At 43.0% G+C, this 22,555-nt stretch overlaps 1 protein-coding gene across 9 annotated transcripts in view; it reads right to left on the reverse strand.

Moving 5' to 3' along the window:
• The window catches only part of PHACTR1 (phosphatase and actin regulator 1), a 258,294-nt gene that overhangs the window by 55,804 nt on the left and 179,935 nt on the right, over positions 1 to 22,555 (reverse strand). For all 9 annotated transcript variants that reach the window (XM_081014820.1, XM_081014824.1, XM_081014821.1 and 6 more), the window contains one exon: positions 7,139 to 7,219. In XM_081014820.1, the coding sequence (XP_080870946.1) occupies positions 7,139 to 7,219 (81 nt within the window). The remainder of the gene's footprint in view (positions 1 to 7,138; positions 7,220 to 22,555) is intronic.

Here is a 22,555-nt window from a genome sequence, read left to right on the forward strand (position 1 = left end):
TTAACTTGCTTACAAACATGCCCTATCGGGTTGTGCCATCACTAAAATCTGATTGGTCAGAACTCAGAGTAAGGCTTTTTTTGGTGGTGGGCACCCTGGCTCTAGAACTCCTCCCTTGAGATTGGGCAGGCTCCTACTTTGAGTGGGTTCCTATGGTAGGTTAAAACATTTCTTTCGAGTAATAGTAGAGAGTAATGATTTACACTTAAACCGAGCCTTTATTTGGTTGAATTTTATAGTGTGTATTTTGATACATTGCAACCTGTCCTGTGACTGTGTAATGTAGGGCAAGACAGTTGAATAGTTAAATTAAATGTCTCAGGTGAAAATGGCCAAGGAAAATGTAATGCCTAAATAGTTAAATAAAATGAAAATTGCTAAGGAAAAATGTGATCTAACACACAGAATCTGAACCTCTCCTGTGTGAGTGTCTGAGGGCCCTGCTCCTTCCTGCCACTTACCACCTGGCCCAGGGCGGGGCCTGAAGCCTCACAGGGACTGCTGCGCTCTGCTGCCCAGGAGGACTCCCCTGTGTGAGTGCCTGAGGGCCCTGCTCCTGGCACTCACCACCTGGCCTAGGGCGGGGCCTGACAGGCCTCACAGGGACGGTTGCTGTCACTGCTGCTGCGGCCCAGGGGGATCCGGAGGGGCGCAGAGTTCTTTTTAAAATGTTTTAAAATTTCCCTTTTTATTTTATTTTTTTTGTATATGCGGGGACGGGGATGGGGGTGGGATGGATGTTTAGTTGGGAATTTGTTTTATTTTGATGGATTTGTAATTTTTACAGTTTTTTATTTGTATTGTTTTTTTTTTTGTTTTAAGGTCTTATTTAGTTCTTAAGGGGAGGGGTCAGGGCTGCTGGGGAGTGGGTCCCAGCCAACAAAATGGCTAGGGCATGTTCCACAGGGGGGGATGCGCTGAGACAACCGATCTCAGTGATCACGGGTAGGAGGAGTTACGCTAAGACCAGACCATGTCATTACAGAGGAGGCAGGTTTAGTCGTTGTCTGAGGACTATCCCTGCCTCCGGGTCTGGTCCTGACCGGACGGATACTAGAATCAGCAAGGGATACCCACATGACCTGAAGGTGCTGCTGTGCAATGCCAGGTCAATGATTCATAAGACCACTGCCATCCATGACTTGATCATGGATGGAGGATTTGACCTGGCATATGTAACAGAGACTTGGTTGGATGAAGCAGATGGGCCTGTTCTTGCCGCTGCTTGTCCACCAGGTTTCTCTTACGCACAGCAACCCAGGCCTTGCGGGCGGGGAGGGGGAGTTGCAGTGATTTTTAGGAAGTCATTAGTTTGCACCAGGCGTCCTATTGGGAAGACTCAGTTCTCTGAGTGCATGTTCTGGAAGTTGGGCAATAGGGGCAGTACAGGATTCCTTTTGGTGTACCGACCTCCCCGCTGCACCAAGGATTCCCTGCCCGAGCTGCTTCAGGTCGTGGCGGATGTTCTCCTGGAGACACCTAGTTTGGTTGTCCTAGGGGATTTTAATATCCATGCCGACACGACCTTACAAGGGTCCGCTCGGGACTTCGTGGAAAGCATGGCCTCCATGGGGCTGTCCCTGAATAAGTTTGGCCCAACCCATAGCCGCGGACATGCCTTGGACCTGGTGTTTACCTCTATGGATGTTGGTGATCTGACACTAAGTAAAAGTGAAACGAAAGAAGTGCCATGGGCAGACCACTTCCTGATGCAACTTGACTTCTCTGCGACCCTTCCCCTCTGCAGGGAGGTGGGACCAATTCGGATGGTCCGCCCCCGCCACTTTATGGATCCAAATGGTTTCCAGAGAGTGGTAGGGGATGCTTTATCCCATGTTGATGGCCTTTCAGCTGATTCCCTGGTGGCCCGCTGGAATGTGGAGTTAACCAGGGCTATTGACTGTTTGGCTCCGAAGCGCCCTCTCCGATTGCATGGAGCCTGGACAGCCCCGTGGTTTTCCACGGATCTGAGGGCAATGAAACAATCGTTGAGACGGCTAGAGCGCCGGTGGCGGATGACCCATTCTGAAGCTGACCGGACACAGGTTAGAGCTCAATGTCGAGCCTACCAAGTGGCGGTAGCGACGGCGAAGAAGACTTTCTTCACCGCCTCTATTGCATCTGCAGAAAACAGCAGCAGGAGACTTTTTCAGGTGGTCCACAATTTAGCGGAACCACCTGCTACATTGGGGCCCAGTACAGGCCACATGATCTCCTGCAATGATTTTGCAAAGTTTTTTGCAGATAAAGTCGCTCAGATTCGGGAAGAGGTAGACGCCACCATGGGAGCAGGGCCGGGGCGGGAGAGTACTAGAGTCCTGTCTAGTCAAATTGCGTGGGATCAATTCCAATCTGTTACCTCCGAGGATGTGGACAGGCTGCTTGGACGAGTGAAACCAACCACCTGTCTCCTTGATCCTTGCCCATCCTGGCTTATAAAAGCTAGCCGGGAAGGGCTGGGTGATGGGCTTCGTGGGGTGGTGAATGCTTCCCTCCGTGAGGGAGCCTTCCCAGACCCGCTGAAAGAGGCGGTTATTAAACCGCTTCTTAAAAAACCATCTTTAGATGCGGCCACGATGGCCAACTATCGCCCAGTCTCAAATCTTCCATTCTTGGGCAAGGTGATTGAGCGAGTGGTTGCTGAACAACTCCAGGCACGCCTGGAAGAAGCGGACCATTTGGATCCCTTCCAGTCGGGATTCAGGCCTCATCACGGGACTGAAACTGCCTTGGTCGCACTGGTTGATGATCTTCGGTGGGCTAGGGACAAAGGTGAGAGCTGTTTCCTAGTTCTGCTGGATCTCTCAGCGGCGTTTGATACCATCGACCATAACATCCTTCTGGACCGTCTTGAGGGGCTGGGAGCTGGGGGCACTGTCATACAGTGGTTCCACTCCTTCCTCCTGGGCCGTGTTCAGAAAGTGGTGGTGGGGGATGAGTGTTCAGACCCCTGGGCTCTCACATGTGGGGTGCCTCAGGGTTCTGTCCTCTCCCCCATGCTTTTCAACATCTACATGCAGCCGCTGGGAGAGATCATCAGGGGGTTTGGGCTGGGTGTTCATCAGTATGCGGATGATACCCAGCTCTACCTCTCTTTCAAATCAGAACCAGTGAAGGCGGTGACGGTCCTGTGTGAGTGTCTGGAGTCGGTTGGAGGATGGATGGCGGCTAACAGATTGAGATTGAATCCTGACAAGACAGAAGTACTGTTTCTGGGGGACAGGAGGCGGGCAGGTGTGGAGGATTCCCTGGTCCTGAATGGGGTAACTGTGCCCTTGAAGGACCAGGTGCGCAGCCTGGGAGTCATTTTGGACTCACAGCTGTCCATGGAGGCACAGGTTAAATCCGTGTCCAGGGCAGCTGTGTACCAGCTCCATCTGGTACGCAGGCTGAGACCCTATCTGCCTGCGGACTGCCTCGCCAGAGTGGTGCATGCCCTGGTTATCTCCCGCTTGGACTACTGCAATGCGCTCTACGTGGGGCTACTGCAATGCGCTCTACATGGGGCTACCTTTGAAGGTGACCTGGAAACTACAACTAATGCAGAACGCAGCAGCCAGACTGGTGACTGGGAGCGGCCGCCGAGACCATATAACACCGGTCTTGAAAGACCTACATTGGCTCCCAGTACGTTTCCGAGCACAATTCAAAGTGTTGGTGCTGACCTTTAAAGCCCTAAATGGCCTCAGTCCAGTATACCTGAAGGAGCGTCTCCACCCCCATCGTTCTACCCGGACACTGAGGTCCAGCACCGAGGGCCTTCTGGCGGTTCCCTCACTGCGAGAAGCCAAGTTAGAGGGAACCAGGCAAAGGGCCTTCTTGGTAGTGGCGCCGTCCCTGTGGAACGCCCTCCCACCAGATGTCAAAGAGAACAACAACTACCAGACTTTTAGAAGACATCTGAAGGCAGCCCTGTTTAGGGAAGCTTTTAATGTTTGATGTATCACAGTATTTTAATACTCTTTTGGAAGCCGCCCAGAGTGGCTGGGGAAACCCAGCCAGATGGGCAGGGTATAAATAATATATTATTATTATTATTATTATTATTATTACCTGGAAGATGTCTGAGCTGTTTAAACTGTGAGCATAAATGTCAAAAATTCTGCATTGCATAGTCCTTCATTACAAATCCATACGTTTCACAGCATTGAACAGAAGTACTTAAGACTAGACTGCTAGCCAGCTCTATTGAGCTGAGTTATAGGAGCCAGAAACACTGCCGGAAATGATCGATACAGAGATGAGAATAGTAATTTTTGGTTCAAGCAGGAACAGTAAAATTATATAGCGCAAACTATACTAAAGTTTCTATTGTCTTTCCAAAAGGGGTTAGAGAAAACTACAGATGATAAATCTATCACTGGCCATTAGCAATAGCTCAGGAATGGACTCCAAGTCTCATCACCTCCAACCATAATGGTTCAGTTGGTCAAGGAGTCAAGAACAATGGTCAAGAACAACTGTGACCATTGTTCACAGTTTTTAATGCTTCAATTTGTTTTATTATAACTGATTTTAATTTTCTGCTTTATTATTTTGTTACCCAGAGAACATCATCATTGGGCAGCTGATATGCAATAAATAAATAATTTTTTAAAAATATGCATTCTAAATGAATAATTATTCTAAATAAATAATTTTAATTAACCTTCCACTATTAATTTTCAAACTACTACCAGCTGTATCTGTGAATTGTGTCATTCAAACTAAATCTTCCTTGACACAAAAGTGGTCAGACATATGGTCAAGGATGGTGCTGTACATAGCTGAATATAGGAGAAACTACCTATATCCACCAGCCTTTTTAATGAGAACCTCCAGCATGGATGTTGCTTTCTCTTTAAGGTCATGTGGTTTATTCTGCTTATCAAAACCCAGAACAATGGGCACAGTGTTATGGACTGGTTGCACACAGAGGAATGGCAGGAGGAACTAACTGTGGAACCACCAAGGAAAGAAGGCTCAAAGCCCAGGGATTGGTGGTGACAAACTCCCCTTCCCTTGTTTCCCAGAACCAGAAGAGGGCTGAAACAGGCAGAGCATTGACAGACTGCATGCAGGCATAGTCTCTGATTGCTTGGGGAAAAGCCCTGAAGACGAGGGGACTTAGATAGCTGAGGGGAAGTGGGAACTTGTAATCTTGGCAAGTGATTCATGGGGTAAGACCTACCAGGAATGAGCTGCTGTGCTCATTAGGCCTGACAGTCAAGTCTGTGAAGATCGTGTTTTGGCTAATAAAGAGCTAACTCCAACTTTGAATGGCATGCTTTACTGCTGGCTCGCTCTGTGACAGGTAGCTATTCTGAATGCAGGCTCATAATACATTATATTTTAATGCATGTGTCGATATACTCATTTGAACATTTTTTTCTCCATGAGTGCAAGGAGACTATTTATTCTTCCCCAAAGAAATATGGAAGGAATTAAGTGCAATAAATCTAGACAAGCTCTTTCAGAGGCTCCTGGAGTGTGGACGTGTAAATTATTGAACTACATTGTGATAAGAGAATGATATGTATATGGACTGCATGGGAAGGAGCTGTAGCAGATGTAATGAGGAAGGCTCAAAACCAGAGACTCACAAAAATCTAAACTGAACCAGGGATTCCCATTTCAGCTACTGCATTGCAGGAAAAGAATTCACAATTACGCTGTGACACTTGAAAGAAAGGTGTATCACTGTTGAATCTATTTGGCAATTCATTTAATGCAACTGTCCTGTCTTTAGCTACTGAACAGAAAAAGTAATGTTTCTTGGTGAAACATCTGGATTATAGTCTGCCATAAAAACCATCTGAAGCTGCAAATGCAAATAGAACAGAATTTGCCAGGTTAGAGTTTCAGTGCTCACTTGACATCTTCTCTGGAAGCTAACACATCTCATGGTAGGACGAGCAATGTTAAAACAGGATGATTTAACTGTGCAATCTCATGCATGTCTTCTCAAAAGTAAATTGGCCCCACTGAAGTATTGAATTACTTTATTGTAAGTAGTGTCTCGGTGTGCTCCCAGAGCCTGATCTGGCAGTAAACAAAAGGGAAATGTGTGGTAGTTTTCATGTTAATGTTTCTGAACTTTTGTCAGGGTCTTTGTTCTCAGGCAAATAAAGCAGGCTTAAAATTAGAAAATATGAGTACTTTTCAAGTAGGATGGGTTCTGGAGGAAGAAGCAGGCCTCAAACTTCTGCTAGCGAGAGGTAATTCATTTTGAAAAGATTGCCCAGTGTCCGAACACTTATTCCAGTGCAAGTAATCTTCACTGGTGTGCAATATAAGGCAGAGGAGACCCCCTGCTCCTGAGGAACACCTTGGTGTAAAACATGCTGAGCAATCTTCACAACGCAAATTACCATTTGTTAGCACCAGTGTGGTGACTGTCACTCCCTTTGCTGTTCTCTGTTAAGTTTTTGGTGTCCCCCTGCCACTTCCAAACATGAAGCATGTGTTTGGGAGGGTACAGATACACATCTGGTATGTGGGGGGTGGGTCTCAGTGGCTGGTTGTTTGGTACCTTCTGAAATTTGTTGCCTGGAAAGAGCAAGCAATACTTCTCCTAACCATGGGCATAATCCAGTCAAAATCAAGCACTTAGACTTTCTGGGTTGTAGCCAACATCAACTGACCTATTTAAATGAATGGACATTATTTAATTTGGTCTATTAATTTCAGTGGATTGTGGCTTTCAACTGAATATTTAAGCAAACCAAACTGAATGTGGGGGCAGCTCAAATAAACCAAGCAAACATTATGAGATTTGGAAACCTAATTTGTGCAAATATGGAAAAATTGTTTCTGTTTCCTGTGGATTTTTTTGTGTCTGTGCCAAGAAAGGATGATCAAGCCATTTTCCACTACAAGGCTATTTTTCACATGCACCACTGAACTAGAAAATGGCGATATTCCATAAGAAATGTTGTGATGCCATCGAAGTAACACTTTGACTTTAAAATAAAAGCTGATTCTTAATGGCTCTGGAGTAACTATCAGGCCCACAGTTTGGGGTCCAATCTTTGTAGAAAAATATGACAAAAATCCAATAGCACAAGAGTCCTGTGGTTTTCAATAGCAATTTCTTCGCTAACAGCAAGTTTTATTGCCCATGCCACTGACTCAGAGTTGCACAGACAATGGTTCTTACCTTTATCAAAAATTTCCTTTAGCACTCCTCTCTTGATAAGCTCCTCTCTGCTTTGCCTCATTGATATTTTTCTTTCAAGTGCTACCAAAAAGAAGAAACAAAGTTAGAGTTACAATCATGAAAGCATACTAAAAAGGTCAGAAAACTTTTTAAAAAAACCCACTGGGAGGTATTGAATATTCGTAATACTGAGGGACCCTCCAGACTGGGGTTGGGTTTTTTTGCAAGTGTATTCTGTGACATTTGTTTATTTTTTGTATTTATTGACAGGCCACTGATGTATTAAGAATGCACTAGTGATGGGATTATACTGAACTGTTCACATATCATTCCACTTTACAAGGAGCTTTGTGATGCTTCCACAGCATTACGGCCAACTGGAAGGATAATCTTTCACCGCAACGCAACAAAAGAGGGATAAAAAATAAACCAGAACATTTGCAGTATAAAAAGTTACGGAATTTCAGCAGGAACTTATGGAATACGCACTGACTGGAAATGAAGCAGTGTGACCACCCCAAAACTTGTGCAGGGGCAGACGGTATTGAAAATGGGATCAAGTATAACTGCCCCAAATACCGTTGCAAGTGCAAATAACCATGACAGCATAATAAAAAGGATGCCCAGAGTAGATCTGATTTCAGTAGGTCCAATCTGAGGATGACATAGTTGGATAGCACTCATTTAATTCAAATCCCTGGTTTTTTCCCCAAGCAATTTTTCATTCTAGGAATGTATTTGCATTACTCACTAGTATATATTAGCTGATGATCTCAACTACAATAATTACTGTAACACAAGCATTATTTAGTCCTGTCATTTGTTTATTTTTAAATATAAATTTTAAAAGCTGGGGTTGTATCCAACATATTTTGCTATTGGATCATCTCATACAAGAGATTCTGCTAAAAGACAGCTTGCATTAGTAAGATATTTTGCCTGCAGACAGGGTGCATTGCTCTTTTGTGCAACATTGAAAAATATTGCGCTAGTGGACTGACAACATTTACTATAACCCTTAAAATGAAAGCTGATCAGCTAGCAACCCACTCCTATACAGCTACCCTGAGTCTAAGCCAGTGATTTGGCCCTCCAGCTGTTTTGGGACTACAATTCCGATCATCCCTGACCACTGGTTCTGTTAACTAGGGATGATGGGAGCTGTAGTCCCAAAACAGCTGGAGGGCCAAGTTTGGCCATCACTGGTCTAAGCCCATTGTCCAGGCTGTAACAATCACCTGTAACAGCTTCCTTTCCTTTAGCCTAGAAAGATGCTCATCAGCCTGGAATATGCAACAACCTATTTTTATTTGAAATCAAGTTGACAGTACATTCAGGCCAGACCAGAGAGAGTACTTCTTTGCACAATGCATAATTAATATAAAGAATTTGCTGCCATTAGATGTGACTATGGCCATTGACCTAGATGGCTTAAAATAGCTCCCATGGTCCCACTGCATTTGTCATTCTGTGGAATTAAAATGGCTAATCTAAAAGAGAGGAACATCAATGACAGAATGCAAATGGAGATATGAAGGAAAATCAGCTGGGGGTTTCATCTAAGCCCTGTGAATTACAAACTCCCAGGCTATTATATAATATCATCCTATTTAAACTTGTATGTTTTCCAAATACCTAGCTTTGCAAATATCACAATATGTGATACAGGTAGGTAGCCGTGTTGGTCTGCCGTAGTTGAAACAAAATAAAAAATTCCTTCCAGTAGCACCTTAGAGACCAACTAAGTTTGTTATTGGTATGAGCTTTCGTGTGCATGCGCACTTCTTCAGATACCATTCAGGTTATATTTTTTTTAGTTTCTTCTGCTTTACAATGTTCTGTGACATTTGAATGAACTCAAGAAATGTCTTCTCTATAGCTGTTGATTTTATTGATTGATTGGCTTCTTCCACAATAGTATCTTAAACCTACAGTAAGGTCTGGATCCAGTTGCCATTATAATACACAACAAAAGTGTGACTTACTTCGGTTATACCAGATCCCCAACAAGCAACTATTTATTTCTGTACAAGTGACCTTTCAGCAGCTTTGAAAATCTCTTATTTCCTTCTCATGGCAAGAGATGGTTGCATGAACTGCGCTAAGCACATTTCTTAAGATGTCAGGTTTGCTGAATGTATCACCAAAATACCAGCTCCCACTGAGAGGCAGGTGCAGAGCTTCTGCTATTTTGTCAGATGTGGGCAACTATTATGCCAACCTAACTCTCTCTGTATTCAGTAATAAAGTGAAGATCTGTTCCTGGAAATCCTAAAATTATTAGCTGGGATAGTAGGTGAGCATTTTTTAAAAAAAGTTTTAAATTGTGTTTAGGAAGTTGTTTTAAACAACCTTTAGAAGTTTTAACTGTATTCTCTTAGTGACTGGCTGAAGACCATCCACTGCGTTTCATAACTAAGAGGTGTTGAAGTTGAGTCTCTGCCATCCCATTCCAGCACTCTAACCATTGCATGAAACTGTCCCTCATAATTGTTAAAGCTTCTACATTCACACCAATAGCCACACTGAGCACCAAAATAGTGGTTGTATGCAATACTGTAATTTTAGGAACCGAGGCTAACAGTTGTTGAGAGCAGCATTGTCAGGCTTTTAGACACACTCTGTCCTAACTGGTAAGACAAGATGTGCTGAAAACCCAACAAGGCACAATCTACCCTAAAAAAAAATAGAGCAAGACAGCAATTTAAAGAATGAAATGTTTCTTGGAGTGTCATATAGAGCCTATTATTTGAGGCTAAATTGTGAACAATATAAACGGCAGGTAGGTTGGATTTAACGATCACTTGCTTGCAACAGATGTTTCTTGGGATTTCCTGCAGCCCAGCTATGTTTTTTTTTAGTTATTACCCCAGAGGATGTCACAAATGGTTCTCTCTCGCTGTTGGTCACAAACCAATACTTTGCTCTTTAAGAAGCAAATCCTTTGTGTCCACTTAAACAGAATTTGGCAGACAAGAAATCACTTCCTCTACCAAACCAGACTTTCCTTCCTAAACTTTCTCTCTCTCTCTCTCTGTCTCTCTTTTCATACAACAATGTTGACTGACTGGACTGACGTAGTTAATACTTCGGTCATTCAGCAATATTCCCCAAACAAGACTTGCACATTTATGTGATCACAAGCAGAAATGTTTGGGGCAACTAAGGCTAGGTAATTTCAAGAGCATCTGTTAAAAGGCATAGTGGAAAATCAGTAACTTAGATCTTGGAACTGATTGCAGAATGCATGCCTCTGGGAAAAGGTGCCTAGAATACACTCGGCTATATGAGTAAAGTAAATGCGAATTTTCGGAACTGAAGACATAAAATTACAGTGCTAACTCGGTTTAAGAACAGTCCGGTTTAAGAACGATTCAGTTTACAAACTCCGCAAAACCAGAAATAGTGTCCTGGTTTAAGAACTTTACCTCGGTCAAAGAATGGAATCCACATGGTTGAAGCGCACTGACGGCGGGAGGTCTCATTAGGGAAAGCACGCCTCAGTTTAAGAAAGGTTTCGGTTTAAGAACGGACTTTCGGAACAGATTAAGTTCGTAAACCGAGATACCACTGTACAGTAATTTGTTCCAGTGATGTGAGTAAGATTGGGGAGGTGTAGTTATACAGATTAAGTGAAGAGACTTAATGTGATTCTACCAAATTTCAACTCAGAGGCACTCTTGGTGCAAATGAACTATTTTCTTGGCACATTCTGAATCTCACCACTGTTGATCCACCCTTATCCTTTTAGAGAGCGAGAGAAAGAATAATAAAGAATCATAAAGTTGGAATGGACCCTGAGGATCCTCTACTCCGACCCTCTGCAATGCAGGAAAATATGTAGCTGTCTCTTATGGGGATCGCAAAGAGGGTAGGAAGAAAAAAGTGAATTTCATAAAAATGGCACCTATAAGAAATGAGCATCCTTGCTATGCTTCAGCAAGGGAAAGCGATGTTGAGACTGCATGATGCCTGACTGAAGCTCTGCCTCTAGAAATTCTTCAGTGGTATATGTAACCCTGAAAGAATCATGGGGTACTGAGAGGAAAGCTCAGAGCACCATGGGTTATGCACTATCCCACTACTCAAATCCAGTGGTAGTGAACCTGTGGCCTTTCAGATGTTGTTGGACTCCAGTGCCCATCAGCCCCAGTCAGCATAACAAATGGTCAGGGTCAGGGATGATGGCAGTTGTAGTCCAGCAACATCTGGAGGACCATAGGTTCCCCCTGTGCTATTTTTCTAGAAAAAGAGGTGCCGGATCTCACCATGAACACCTCCCTTGTTCTCTTAGAAGGGCAATGGCACCCACCTGAGAGGTGCCAAAACTGAATTCCTCTGAGTTCACCCTGGGTTCTCAACCCTGTCTCTAATCTAAGTGCCATGTCCATCTTCAACTCCTTTTTCTCCTCATCCTGATCTAGGGTCTAGGGACATTGTATGTATGTGTGTTTGAAATATATATATATGCAGCAGGAAGCATGGTCAGTTGTAGATTAACTAAATTACATGCATACCTTTTTCATCAATGTAAATTCATCAATCTTTCAAAACAAATACAGACTGCCCAAGTCGTAAGGTTTTCTACCACAGTTTTGTTTGGTTGTCTACATGTTAACAAAAATATGGCATGATTTCCTTCTTCCTTGCATTCTACTGTGTAGTACAGGTTGACAACCTTACTGAGTAGTAAACCTTCTACAAATTTACTGAGTGGTGACAGTATCAGTAATTTGTAGTAGGTGACATTTAGTGGGGGAAATATTATTCTGAGCTATACAGACTCACAAAGCTATATTTTAAAGGAATAGCTTGCCTTCCCTGCTTCCGCCCGCCCCCAGTTTTAAAATGACTTGTACAGCAAGTTTCAATGCTGACATAGAATTACTGACAATTTAAAGTCACATATCTGTGCATTAAAAACCCCTCCCCCACCCCACTGTTAGTCCTGCACCAGACTCTGTTTTCCCCCTGCTCAAGTCTGTCCTTATTATGAGTTTCTGCCAGTTTATCTCATTATGGAACATTATGCTATGCTCTAAGAAGCACAGCTACAGAATAAATGCAAACCTCCAAGCTGACAATTGACAAAGCAGCACACACACAAAAAGAAATTACAGTTGTAGGTTAATAGAGATCCAAATGGAAACAATCAAATAAAAGGATGAGCGACAAAACAAAATTTTCATTGTTGTAGCATAAGCTAGAACAGTACTCTTGAACTGGGTTTCCAGCTGGATCACAATTCCCATTATCCATGACCACTGGACTAAGCTGGCAGGAGATGATGGGATTTGTAGTCCCACAACATCTAGGGACCCAAGGTTGAAAACACTGAGAAGAACAGCTTAGATCCCAAAGTCCAGGAAACCCAAGAAAATTCAGACAGATGAAAACTGAGCATCGTTATAAGATTAACCATTGGGGAAGAAGAAGTTATCCTCTGGAAAGGACAAGTTTGTAGCCAGCTTGAAAGCAGCCCATCATAATGAACTTCATGCACCAGTCAGAAGGAGAATGACAAAGAACAGACAAAACAGGCAAGAGAGATCTTGAAGTAAAAAATGGAAGTAAAAAATAAAATAAAAATAATGTGACACTAGTGAATGCAGTGCAATACATTTTATCAAATAACGCGCCACTCAGTCTAATAGTATCTCCCATTGATAAATGGAGACAGAGTTAATCATGAGAAGATAAAATAAAGGCACTCCTGAAAAACACACCCTTCTGGGGTTAAATGTGAGCCTATATAACAGAGAGGTAATATAGCAGCCACACTGAACACAATCAATCATATTTCTCAGTGAGAAACACCAAATGAGTTTTCAGTCTCTACACAGACTTCCACAAAAGTCCCTTATTGCAGTGCGACATTCACAGAAAGTGAGGTTTATTACATTTTCTGCTGAAGACCTGGGACTATCTATTAAAGTCTCAGGAGGAGCCCCCGGGACTTCCATGCTTCCATGAGTGGAAACAGGCATGCAGTCTTGAAGGAAGCAGATTTGGGATTGTAGCTGGAACTCACAGCCATAATCCCATAACATGTAGTTATGGAAACGTGATATGATCCTGCCATGCAATGCATTTTTGCTCCATGCCTCCATATTATTTGCACTTCGGTGGTGGGAAACATATAAGATCTGGTGATAGGCTATCATGTTTCCATAATTATATGTAGCAGGCATATGAGCAGGGAAATCATCACAAGGATGTAATGGCAAACCTGCCTAGCTCTGCCTCTGTTGAGCCCAAGATGGCTACAGGATGTTGTGACTCAGCTTACCCTCATAAGAGACCTGACAGCAGTTCACTTTTTTGTGCTAATCCAGCTAGAATGAGCATCAACCCACAACTTCCACCATATCGATCAATACCTGTGCAGGTCTTTGCACACAACTGCTGGCAGGCAGGGTAGCAATCCGGATGCCTGGCAAGCCAGTTCTCCCAGCTGTCCCAAAGGCTTGGACTGTGAGCACATGAGAGAAGCCTAACATGGATATCATAATTTCAAAACAACCAGTCTTTTCAAAGCCATGCTTTCCTGCATTAAACTGCAGGTGCAGGAACCAAACCAGTTTTTGGAAAGGGAAGTGACAAAAAAGCTAGATCTGTACATGTGCACACTTAAAAAAAAATGCACAGTAGAAGAGGCATTTAATGCTCCTCCTTCTGCGGCAGGCAGCATGCTGGTTTCATGCTACCCAGGTCCTCTAGGTAGCTGTGCCCAAGGCAAAGTGTTCATGCTGTCCAGCCCTATTTGTGCTACTGCCTTTAATTTTCTCTCTTCCTAGGATACAGTTGTCCAGTTCCTTCCCCCTTCCCTCATTTGACTTTCGGGTATCCTTCCCATCTCTGGCTGTAGACGTATGTATATAATTACTTTAGAATGATGATGATGATGATGATATTTAACTTTTGCATAGCGCTTTCAAGTGTTCTAAGTGTTTCAGTTGATGCTTCTGTGTCATGGAGAGGCAGGGATGCTCTTTCAGCCCGAGAGCTGCATTCTTTCATGAATAGCCCTGGGGCAGGGGAAGACGCATGCCACTGATGGGTCAAGTAAGAGGCAAAAGCACATGAAGCAATGTGTGAGATGCTTACTTGTGTACTGCAGGCTCAAGGTGGGCAAAGAGTAACTCCTGGGCCCAAGGTTACCCATCCCTCTTGGGGAAGCTCTGGCCCTCCCAAGGTTGCTAGTATAGCTAGCATCACCCCTGACCATTGGCCATGTGTGCTGGAGCCCGTGGGAATTGAGTCCATCAACACCTAGAGAGTCACAGGCTCCCCCTGTCTGGCAAGAGAGCTTCAAATGCTGAATGGAACGAAAACCAAAGTGAACATTTTGGCAAGACATGTATTCCTGTATACCTCAATGTAAATCATAACAGTTTATCTAGCATACAGTAAATGTAAAAGACGCAAGCAGATGGCTCCAACAGTGAGAATCAATGTTGTCATCTGTACTAGTGAAATATATAGGCAACATTTTGATACACAAATCATTGCTTTAAAAAACCCCTCCACATTTCAGCATCAGTTTGCATTTTTTTTTAACCCTTGTGAAAATTCATCAGCATTTTTGCGCACAATTCTCCTAATAGACACATTTCATGTGCAATTTCATACACATTTTGCAAGCAATCTTCCCTAACAGAATTCATTTTATGTTATTTCCACTGATAAGTGCATTCTTATGCATAATTTTCCCTAACATACACATTTTTATATGTATTTATCTGGAGAACTGCAGCACAATATTCAGAGAAGTACAAATTTCAAAGGACAGTTCTGTTTTAGTTTGTATATTGTTTTAGAAAGTGCAAGTTGGGTAGGTTTGCATTGCAATCCGAACCAAAGTGAATGTCTCCCCCAACATTGAGAACAGCAAAGAGTAAAAGGTGAAAAGAATATTAAACCAACTTCCTGGTACGTTTGCAAAGCTAAGCAGGGCATGATATGGTTTCAAATTGAATGGGGGTCCATGTGTTGAGATTCCTGCATTGCAGGCATTGGACTAGATGACCCTTGGGTTCCCATCCAACTCTACAATTCTATGATTCTACAACAAAGCAGTGATATGTTAAATCAGCAGTTCTGTCTAAGCTGAGAACCAGTTGCATCAGGACATCTCTGTGGAATCACTTTAAAAATGGCAGCTACTATCATACCCCAGTCATTCAGCCTGGACACTGAGATCCAGCGCCGAGAGCCTTCTGGTGGTTCCCTCACTGCGAGAAGTGAGGTTAGACGGAACCAGGCAGAGGGCCTTCTCGGTAGTGGCGCCTGCCCTGTGGAACGCCCTCCCATCAGATGTCAAGGAAATAAGCAACTATCCTACTTTTAAAAGACATCTGAAGCCAGCCCTGTTTAGGGAAGTTTTTAATGTTTAATGCTGTAATATGTTTTTAATATTTGATTGGGAGCCGCTCAGAGTCGCTGGGCCAGTCAGATGGGCGGGGTATAAATAATAAATTCTTCTTCTTATTATTATATATGTGATCTGGACTGATTAGCTGCAGCCCAGAAAGGGAACAGACTATGGGAGTTCATGCATGCACCACCCTCAGACACTTTCAACCACTAGCAATGATCATTATGATCATCATCACTGAATAAGTGATGCAAAACAAAATATAAGCATGCCGGTCCTATTCAACCACTCATGTAAACCACCAGCTATTTGAGTCCTTCCTACAAACTGGGATGAAACAGTAAAACCGTTGACTTACAGAAAGTAGGACTACTTGGATATATAAAGCCAGGGAACAACAGACGACCAACGTGCTTAGCAAGTCAGCCTGACACTTTGTCAAAAAAGAAATAATTCACAGAAACGCTGCATATGAAGTAGTCTGTGTTCAATAAATTCTAGAAACGAGTAAGATGTCTTGACAATAACTTCAAAGCGCCTCTAAAATCTTATAGGTTTCCCAATGTATTATTGCTTCAAAGAGATGAGTCTAAAAAAAGGCTTAGTACACGTTTTTTAAAAAACCCTCTTTTCAAAAGTAGTATGAAACATACACACTGTACAGTCAGGCCTTCAACAATTCCTAGCAGACTGACCTTGTGCAATTGTTGTCACATTTTTCAGGAGATGGTGTATTGGGAAGCCTTTTAATGTGTAGTGTTTTGTTGTGTTGTTATATATGTTGGAAGCCACCCAGAGTGACTGGGGCAACCCAGTCAGATGGGCGGGGTACAAATAATAAAATTGTTGTTGTTTATTTATATAACACGATCAGGGGGCATGGCACTTTAGAGTCCAAGAGGATTGCTCCCTGCTCCAAGGGGCTAACAAACTAAAATTCAACACAGGGAAACAACAGAAGGGGGGCAGGAGTAGAGGCAGTGGTAAATGGAGGTAAACCTTGCTTGTATCAGTTACACATACTTACAGGTTTGGCTGCAGTACCACCTGGCTTTAATTTAGAAAGGGATTCTTATTCGGCTAGAATGGCTACCTATGTTGCAAGTCAGATGAATTATTCCACATTTGGCAGGCTGGTGTTCATGCAGGCTTCATAACTGTGCCATTCATTCATTTGAAGGCAAGTTAGAACCACCACTCAAAATGAAAGAAACCATAAAGATCTACAGTATTTCGTTTTTGGCGGTTCCTAACCATTATTGATTGATTTATGATGGAAGTGCAGGGCCTGAAGTGCCAAAGGAATAAGACATTAGGAGATGAAATCTTGCCCAGTTTTCCAAGCAGGCAGAAAAGAGGAACAGCTGCTGAGTAGACTTTGACTAATGTGCCACAGCACAGCTGCACAGATGTTCAGTCCTTTCACTGACATCATACTTCTGTTACAAGTAAAGTCTCTTTCATTAAAATCACCACTACATTAAATCAGTTCTCAAATATGTGACATGATCACCAGCAATTATATATTTATATGCAAGGGCACTTTCAAATAAAAGACTGCCCTTTGTAAAGTATGACAACACATGGTCTACTTGCAGCTGTGCAAATGCAAATGCCTCATTTCTACCACCAATACTTTTTTGTAGCTACTTACATTACAAATATTTGTTTTCAATCTATGGCTTAAATGAGACACTCTTTTGGTTGTTGAGAAGGCTTTTTACAGAACTATTTGATCAACTGATTCTTGGAGCCCTAATTTCAGTGTTGATCATTATTTAATCAAACGTGTTGTGCTTGCTATTTCACTCATACAACTCTTATTTAAAAGCCCTACAAAATTTAATGCGCTTCAGAATCCATAAAGAATTGATGCCATAAACTTACAGTTTTCAGTGAAAGTAGATAGTCAACATAACCCTCATAGAAACCTTTAAAAATCTATGGATATATATTTTTTATCAGTTGCTGCTATGGCAGTTGAGAAGGTACATATCCATCCTTTAGTTCTGCTATAATATGCAATTCAAGACTGCTAACAGATCACCAATTCTGAGCATGTCAGAGTTTCAGACAATTTTCTTTTAAGTTTTGAATATTTGAATTTTGATGGAACAGTGGTGCCATTGCCAGTAATCTGGATAGATTTTGGCAGTATTTTGTGGCATCTAACATAATCAAGTATCTATGAAATTATGTGAACTGATGTGAACCAAGGATATGCATGGCGCCCCACAAAACTATGAGATAATGTGAATTTCAGTATAAGCCCATGAAGAATAAAGAACAACAATCCAAAGCAAGGAAAAATAGTAAATTGAAATATATTGTTTCGAATTAAGAGCAACACAGACAAAACTACATTCAGAGATCCGAAGGCAGAAAGATCAATTTACAGCATCAAATACTTAAGGCATGTGCATGACATCCCACTGAACAGAATCAAATACAGTGGTACCTCGGGTTAAGAACTTAATTCGTTCTGGAGGTCCGTTCTTAGCCTGAAACTGTTCTTAACCTGAAGCACCACTTCAGCTAATGGGGCCTCCCGCTGCCACCGCACCACCGGAGCACGATTTCTGTTCTTATCCTGAAGCAAAGTTCTTAACCAGAAGTACTATTTCTGGGTTAGCGGAGTCTGTAACCTGAAGGGTCTGTAACCCGAGGTACCATCGTACATGAAAACCCTTCCTCCACTTAGTTGTTTTTTGTTTTCAAATGTAAATAGTTGCATGTCATGATTTCTCTGCCCTTTCCACCTCTCTCCTCCTTCTCTCCAATACCTTTATTGCTCATGTCGTCCCCGCCACCTCGCAAATTCAAATCACCTGAGACCTACAGAAAAAATCCTGATGTCACAATGGATCTTTTTTTTGGGGGGGGGGTATTTTTGCAAGTGTCACTCCCAAAATGTCACACTCTCTACTGCCATTGGCTTAGGTACTCTTAAGGTCATAGGGAGCCTTGGGTCACACAAGGGGCTGCTATGGGACAACTATAAAACCTTTTCTTCTATATTCTGAGGTATCTGGGCAACATATGGCTAAACTAAAAGGGCAGTGAAGTGTATTAATGCCAGTGACTTCCAGACCACAACTGTCTTGACAGTTGCACCAATGCTGGGCATTACAGTATTTCTTCATCACCACTAAAGTGAAATGAGGCAACCACAAAAGAGAACTCAAGATCTTGGCAAAATGCATTACCTCAACTTCCTTAAAATGCCACACAATGAAATTATAACTTTTATTATGCATTTATTTATCCAGTGACAATGAAGGAAGCAGATGGCGTTTTCGTCAGTATGTAATGCAGAATTCTAGCATTTCAACTAACCCTCCCTTGATAAAAGCAACATGTTATTTTTAGATAGCTAATTTGTACAATCTCAGAGCCATCTGCTATTCTGAGATATACAGTACATTAAATGCACAGGAATTGATAGATTCAGAGAGTTGTCTTAACTCCCAGATACATTCGCTAACTTAAGGGTGTTAGGATGGAACAGAGGTGCCTCTCTACTGCTGCTGGTGGGTGGGTGGGTGGGTGGGGAGAGTCTGTTCCAAGGCCATCATTATATCTGCAAAAGCTCTGTCACACAGATTCTGAAATGTAGACCCCGAATTGGTAGGCCTTAAAATGAGGGGTTAGAGGTGGCATTGGATCTGCTGGATCCAAAGTCCATTTCTCTGAGAGACCCCAGGATTAAGCCTTCCCCAGCTACAGCAGCCAAAAGAGGCCATTATATATTCCCAACTATAGGAAACGATGGTGGCAGGTTGATGTTAAAAAGAATGAACAGGGGTGGGGGGAGTCAATAAAATATTAGGGTTTGGAAGTAGCAGATTCCACACCTCTTTAGACTCCCCCCAGTTAGGATTGCTCTGCACCCTCCCCCCCCGTGAATTTTTTCCCAAACTACTCTTAAAACTTTAGTTATTGCTAGAAAATTTTGAAGATTCCTGATTAAACATGACTTTAAAATGCTTCTAAAGAAATTAGGACTAGTTGGTCTTCCTTTGGTTTTATGAAGTGAACAATATGGCTGCTCTGCCCCCCCCCCCCCATTGTGGAATTTAATTGAAAATAAGCAATTTTGGAAAGTCATTCTGAAATTGTAGGCACCAATACTGACAGCCATCATGCCTACATCAAATCTCCTGCAAATTTAATGACGTATTTTAATGTTTTCTATGTTGTTGTTTAGTCGTTTAGTCGTGTTCGACTCTTCGTGACCCCATGGACCAGAGCACGCCAGGCACTCCTGTCTTCCACTGCCTCCCGCAGTTTGGTCAGACTCATGTTTGTAGCTTCGAGGACACTGTCCAACCACCTCGTCCTCTGGCGTCCCCTTCTCCTTGTGCCCTCCATCTTTCCCAACATCAGGGTCTTTTCCAGGGAGTCTTTTCTCATGAGGTGGCCAAAGTATTGGAGTCTCAGCTTCATGATCTATCCTTCCAGTGAGCACTCAGGGCTGATTTCCTCCAGAATGGATGCGTTTGATCTTCTTGCAGTCCATGGGACTCTCAAGAGTCTCCTCCAGCACCATAATTCAAAAGCATCAATTATTCGGCGATCAGTCTTCTTTATGGTCCAGCTCTCACTTCCATACATCTCTACTGGGAAAACCATGGCTTTAACTAGACGGACCTTTGTTGGCAAGTTGATGTCTCTGCTTTTTAAGATGAATGTTTTCTATAGCACAGCAATTGTATTGTCGTGATATTATAATCCCCTTTTACCAAACCAAATTTGTCCCCAAACACTTGAAGATGACCCACTTTAAACTGCAAAGTCATTCTTCAAATCACTTCTGTTCCATTTGCTCACCATCAGCAGTGTGAAGGCAATGGAGAGAGAAATGGGAAATAGATTGATTCCAAACACCCTGACGCAGTGCAATAACAATCTCACAATGATGTGTGGCACTAGGTAAAATGCACATGCAGAAAATTCACTGATCAAAAGCTAAGCAGAGACAGAGCCAAACAGAATTAACGACACTTTCAACAGCGAACTGCTAACCCAGAGCCTCTCCTAAAACAGTGTGATTGTACAGAAAACCCTGGTTGCCAATGTGGGGCCTACAAATACAATGGCACCTTTAAATTCATCCTCTGATACCCACAGAGCCCATGAGTCCCCTTTCATGGCACTCTTGGTCATGAAGTGATGAGGCTGGTTACCCTTTTCTCCCTTGAAAAGCACATAGAGCTGAAGAGGAAAGTTGGAAAAGTGACATTCTTTCCCACTTCTTCTTTCAGCTCTATGTGCTTTTAAGGCTCAGATTAATTATACTGGATGTGATTTACCTAGATCCCTTGGAACAGTGAAGCCATGACAAGTACAATGAATGACCAGCCTGCCCATACTGAAGCTGCAGAGATGGGATCATTGTGGCAATCTCGTGGCAATTCCACCCCTCCTTTCTCCATGTTTATCAGGAAGACTGGAGGTTATTTTGCAAGTGCATGGCCAAGGGGCCTGGGATATCTCCTCCACACACCACCCTTTCCTGCTCCCCAGATTAAAAAGTTGAGGCAAGGGTTTTTTGCAAAGGGACTCCGAGTTCCTTACCTCAGCATTGGTTAGCCAGCATGCCTCCTATTTCCCTTTCCTACACAAAAGGGAAATGGATGCTTCCTTGGCTGCATAGTAGAAGAGTTTTGGATTTGATATCCCGCCTTTCACTCCCCTTCAGGAGTCTCAAAGCGGCTAACATTCTCCTTTCCCTTCCTCCCCCACAACAAACACTCTGTGAGGTGAGGGAAGCTAAGAGACTTCAGAGAAGTGTGACTGGCCCAAGGTCACCCAGCAGCTGCATGTGGAGGAGCGGAGACGCGAACCCGGTTCACCAGATTACGAGTCCACCGCTCTTAACCACTACACCACACTGGCTCTCATAGTGGGAGAGGCAGAGGTAGGAAGAGTCTTTGGCTGGGTTACCAAAGCCATTCTGACCCTGAAACTGTATAAAGTGCTGTTTTCTGCCCATCGTGTTGGCCAGGATTTTCTATCTCAACATTCCATCTAGGTCTTGGACCACGACTTCTGCTTCCCTGTTTCATACTAAAGGAAGAGGAGCCACAGGTGGTCCTTATCTGCTGGTGACAGGCTGGCAGGACGAAGACTGACACATTTTACTTTCTGGGAAATCCATGGTGCAATGGGGACCTGCAGGGCTAGGCTGTATTCTGTTGCCAATGTACAATAATGGTTAATGTAGCTCTGGTGAAATGGGTCGGGACTGCCACACGGGTAGAGAGAACAGGACATTGTCTTGCCTGAAGGAGAATTTCCATTACTGAACTTGTCAACTGCTTCATACTGCAGGCTATGGAGGAGGAAGAATGTAATTTTTTGCTGAGCTTTACTGTACAATTTACCATGGGGTGGGGGCGGGGGCGGGATCCTTCACAATCCTTTATTGGGGGGGGGGGACTGGTATTGCTATCAATTCAAAATCCGCCTTGCTGTTCACTGTTTTTAAACATTTTCTGTAAGATATGTGTTTTCAATAACAGATTGAGCTTCACATATTACCCTTCCACTTAAACTTGACATATTTATTTCAACAAAGAAGAAACAATAGGTGAAGGCTTTGATAAGCAAGTAAACATCCTGCTTCCCCACTCCACAACTCCCCCCCCCCAACTCAAACCTCCAGTCAGTTGTCATCCTAAAAAATTGCTTTTGGTATTTCTCAGCAGAAACGGACGGGGTTTGAAAGGAAACCAATAATGATATTCATTCTTTTAGCATGTTTCTTCCCGAAGAATAACAAAACATATTGCAAGTTCTCTAAACAAATTAATCACCCAGCGGTGAGATGGAGTCATGACTCTGCTGGAGAACAGCGATCACGCTGGGTTAGGAAGAGGAGCCAACTGCTCTTGAGAAGGGATGCCAAGAATAACGTATCCTCTGGTGATGGGATATAATTACACGCGCTGAAAATCTGACCAGGCACCTGTGTTATCAGCACCTTGGCCTTTGGAAATTGCAGTGGGGATGTCAACGATTTCACAAATCACAGCTTT

This window comes from Podarcis pityusensis (assembly GCF_964106645.2).
Source record: "Podarcis pityusensis genome assembly, chromosome: 7".
NCBI lineage: Eukaryota > Metazoa > Chordata > Lepidosauria > Squamata > Lacertidae > Podarcis > Podarcis pityusensis.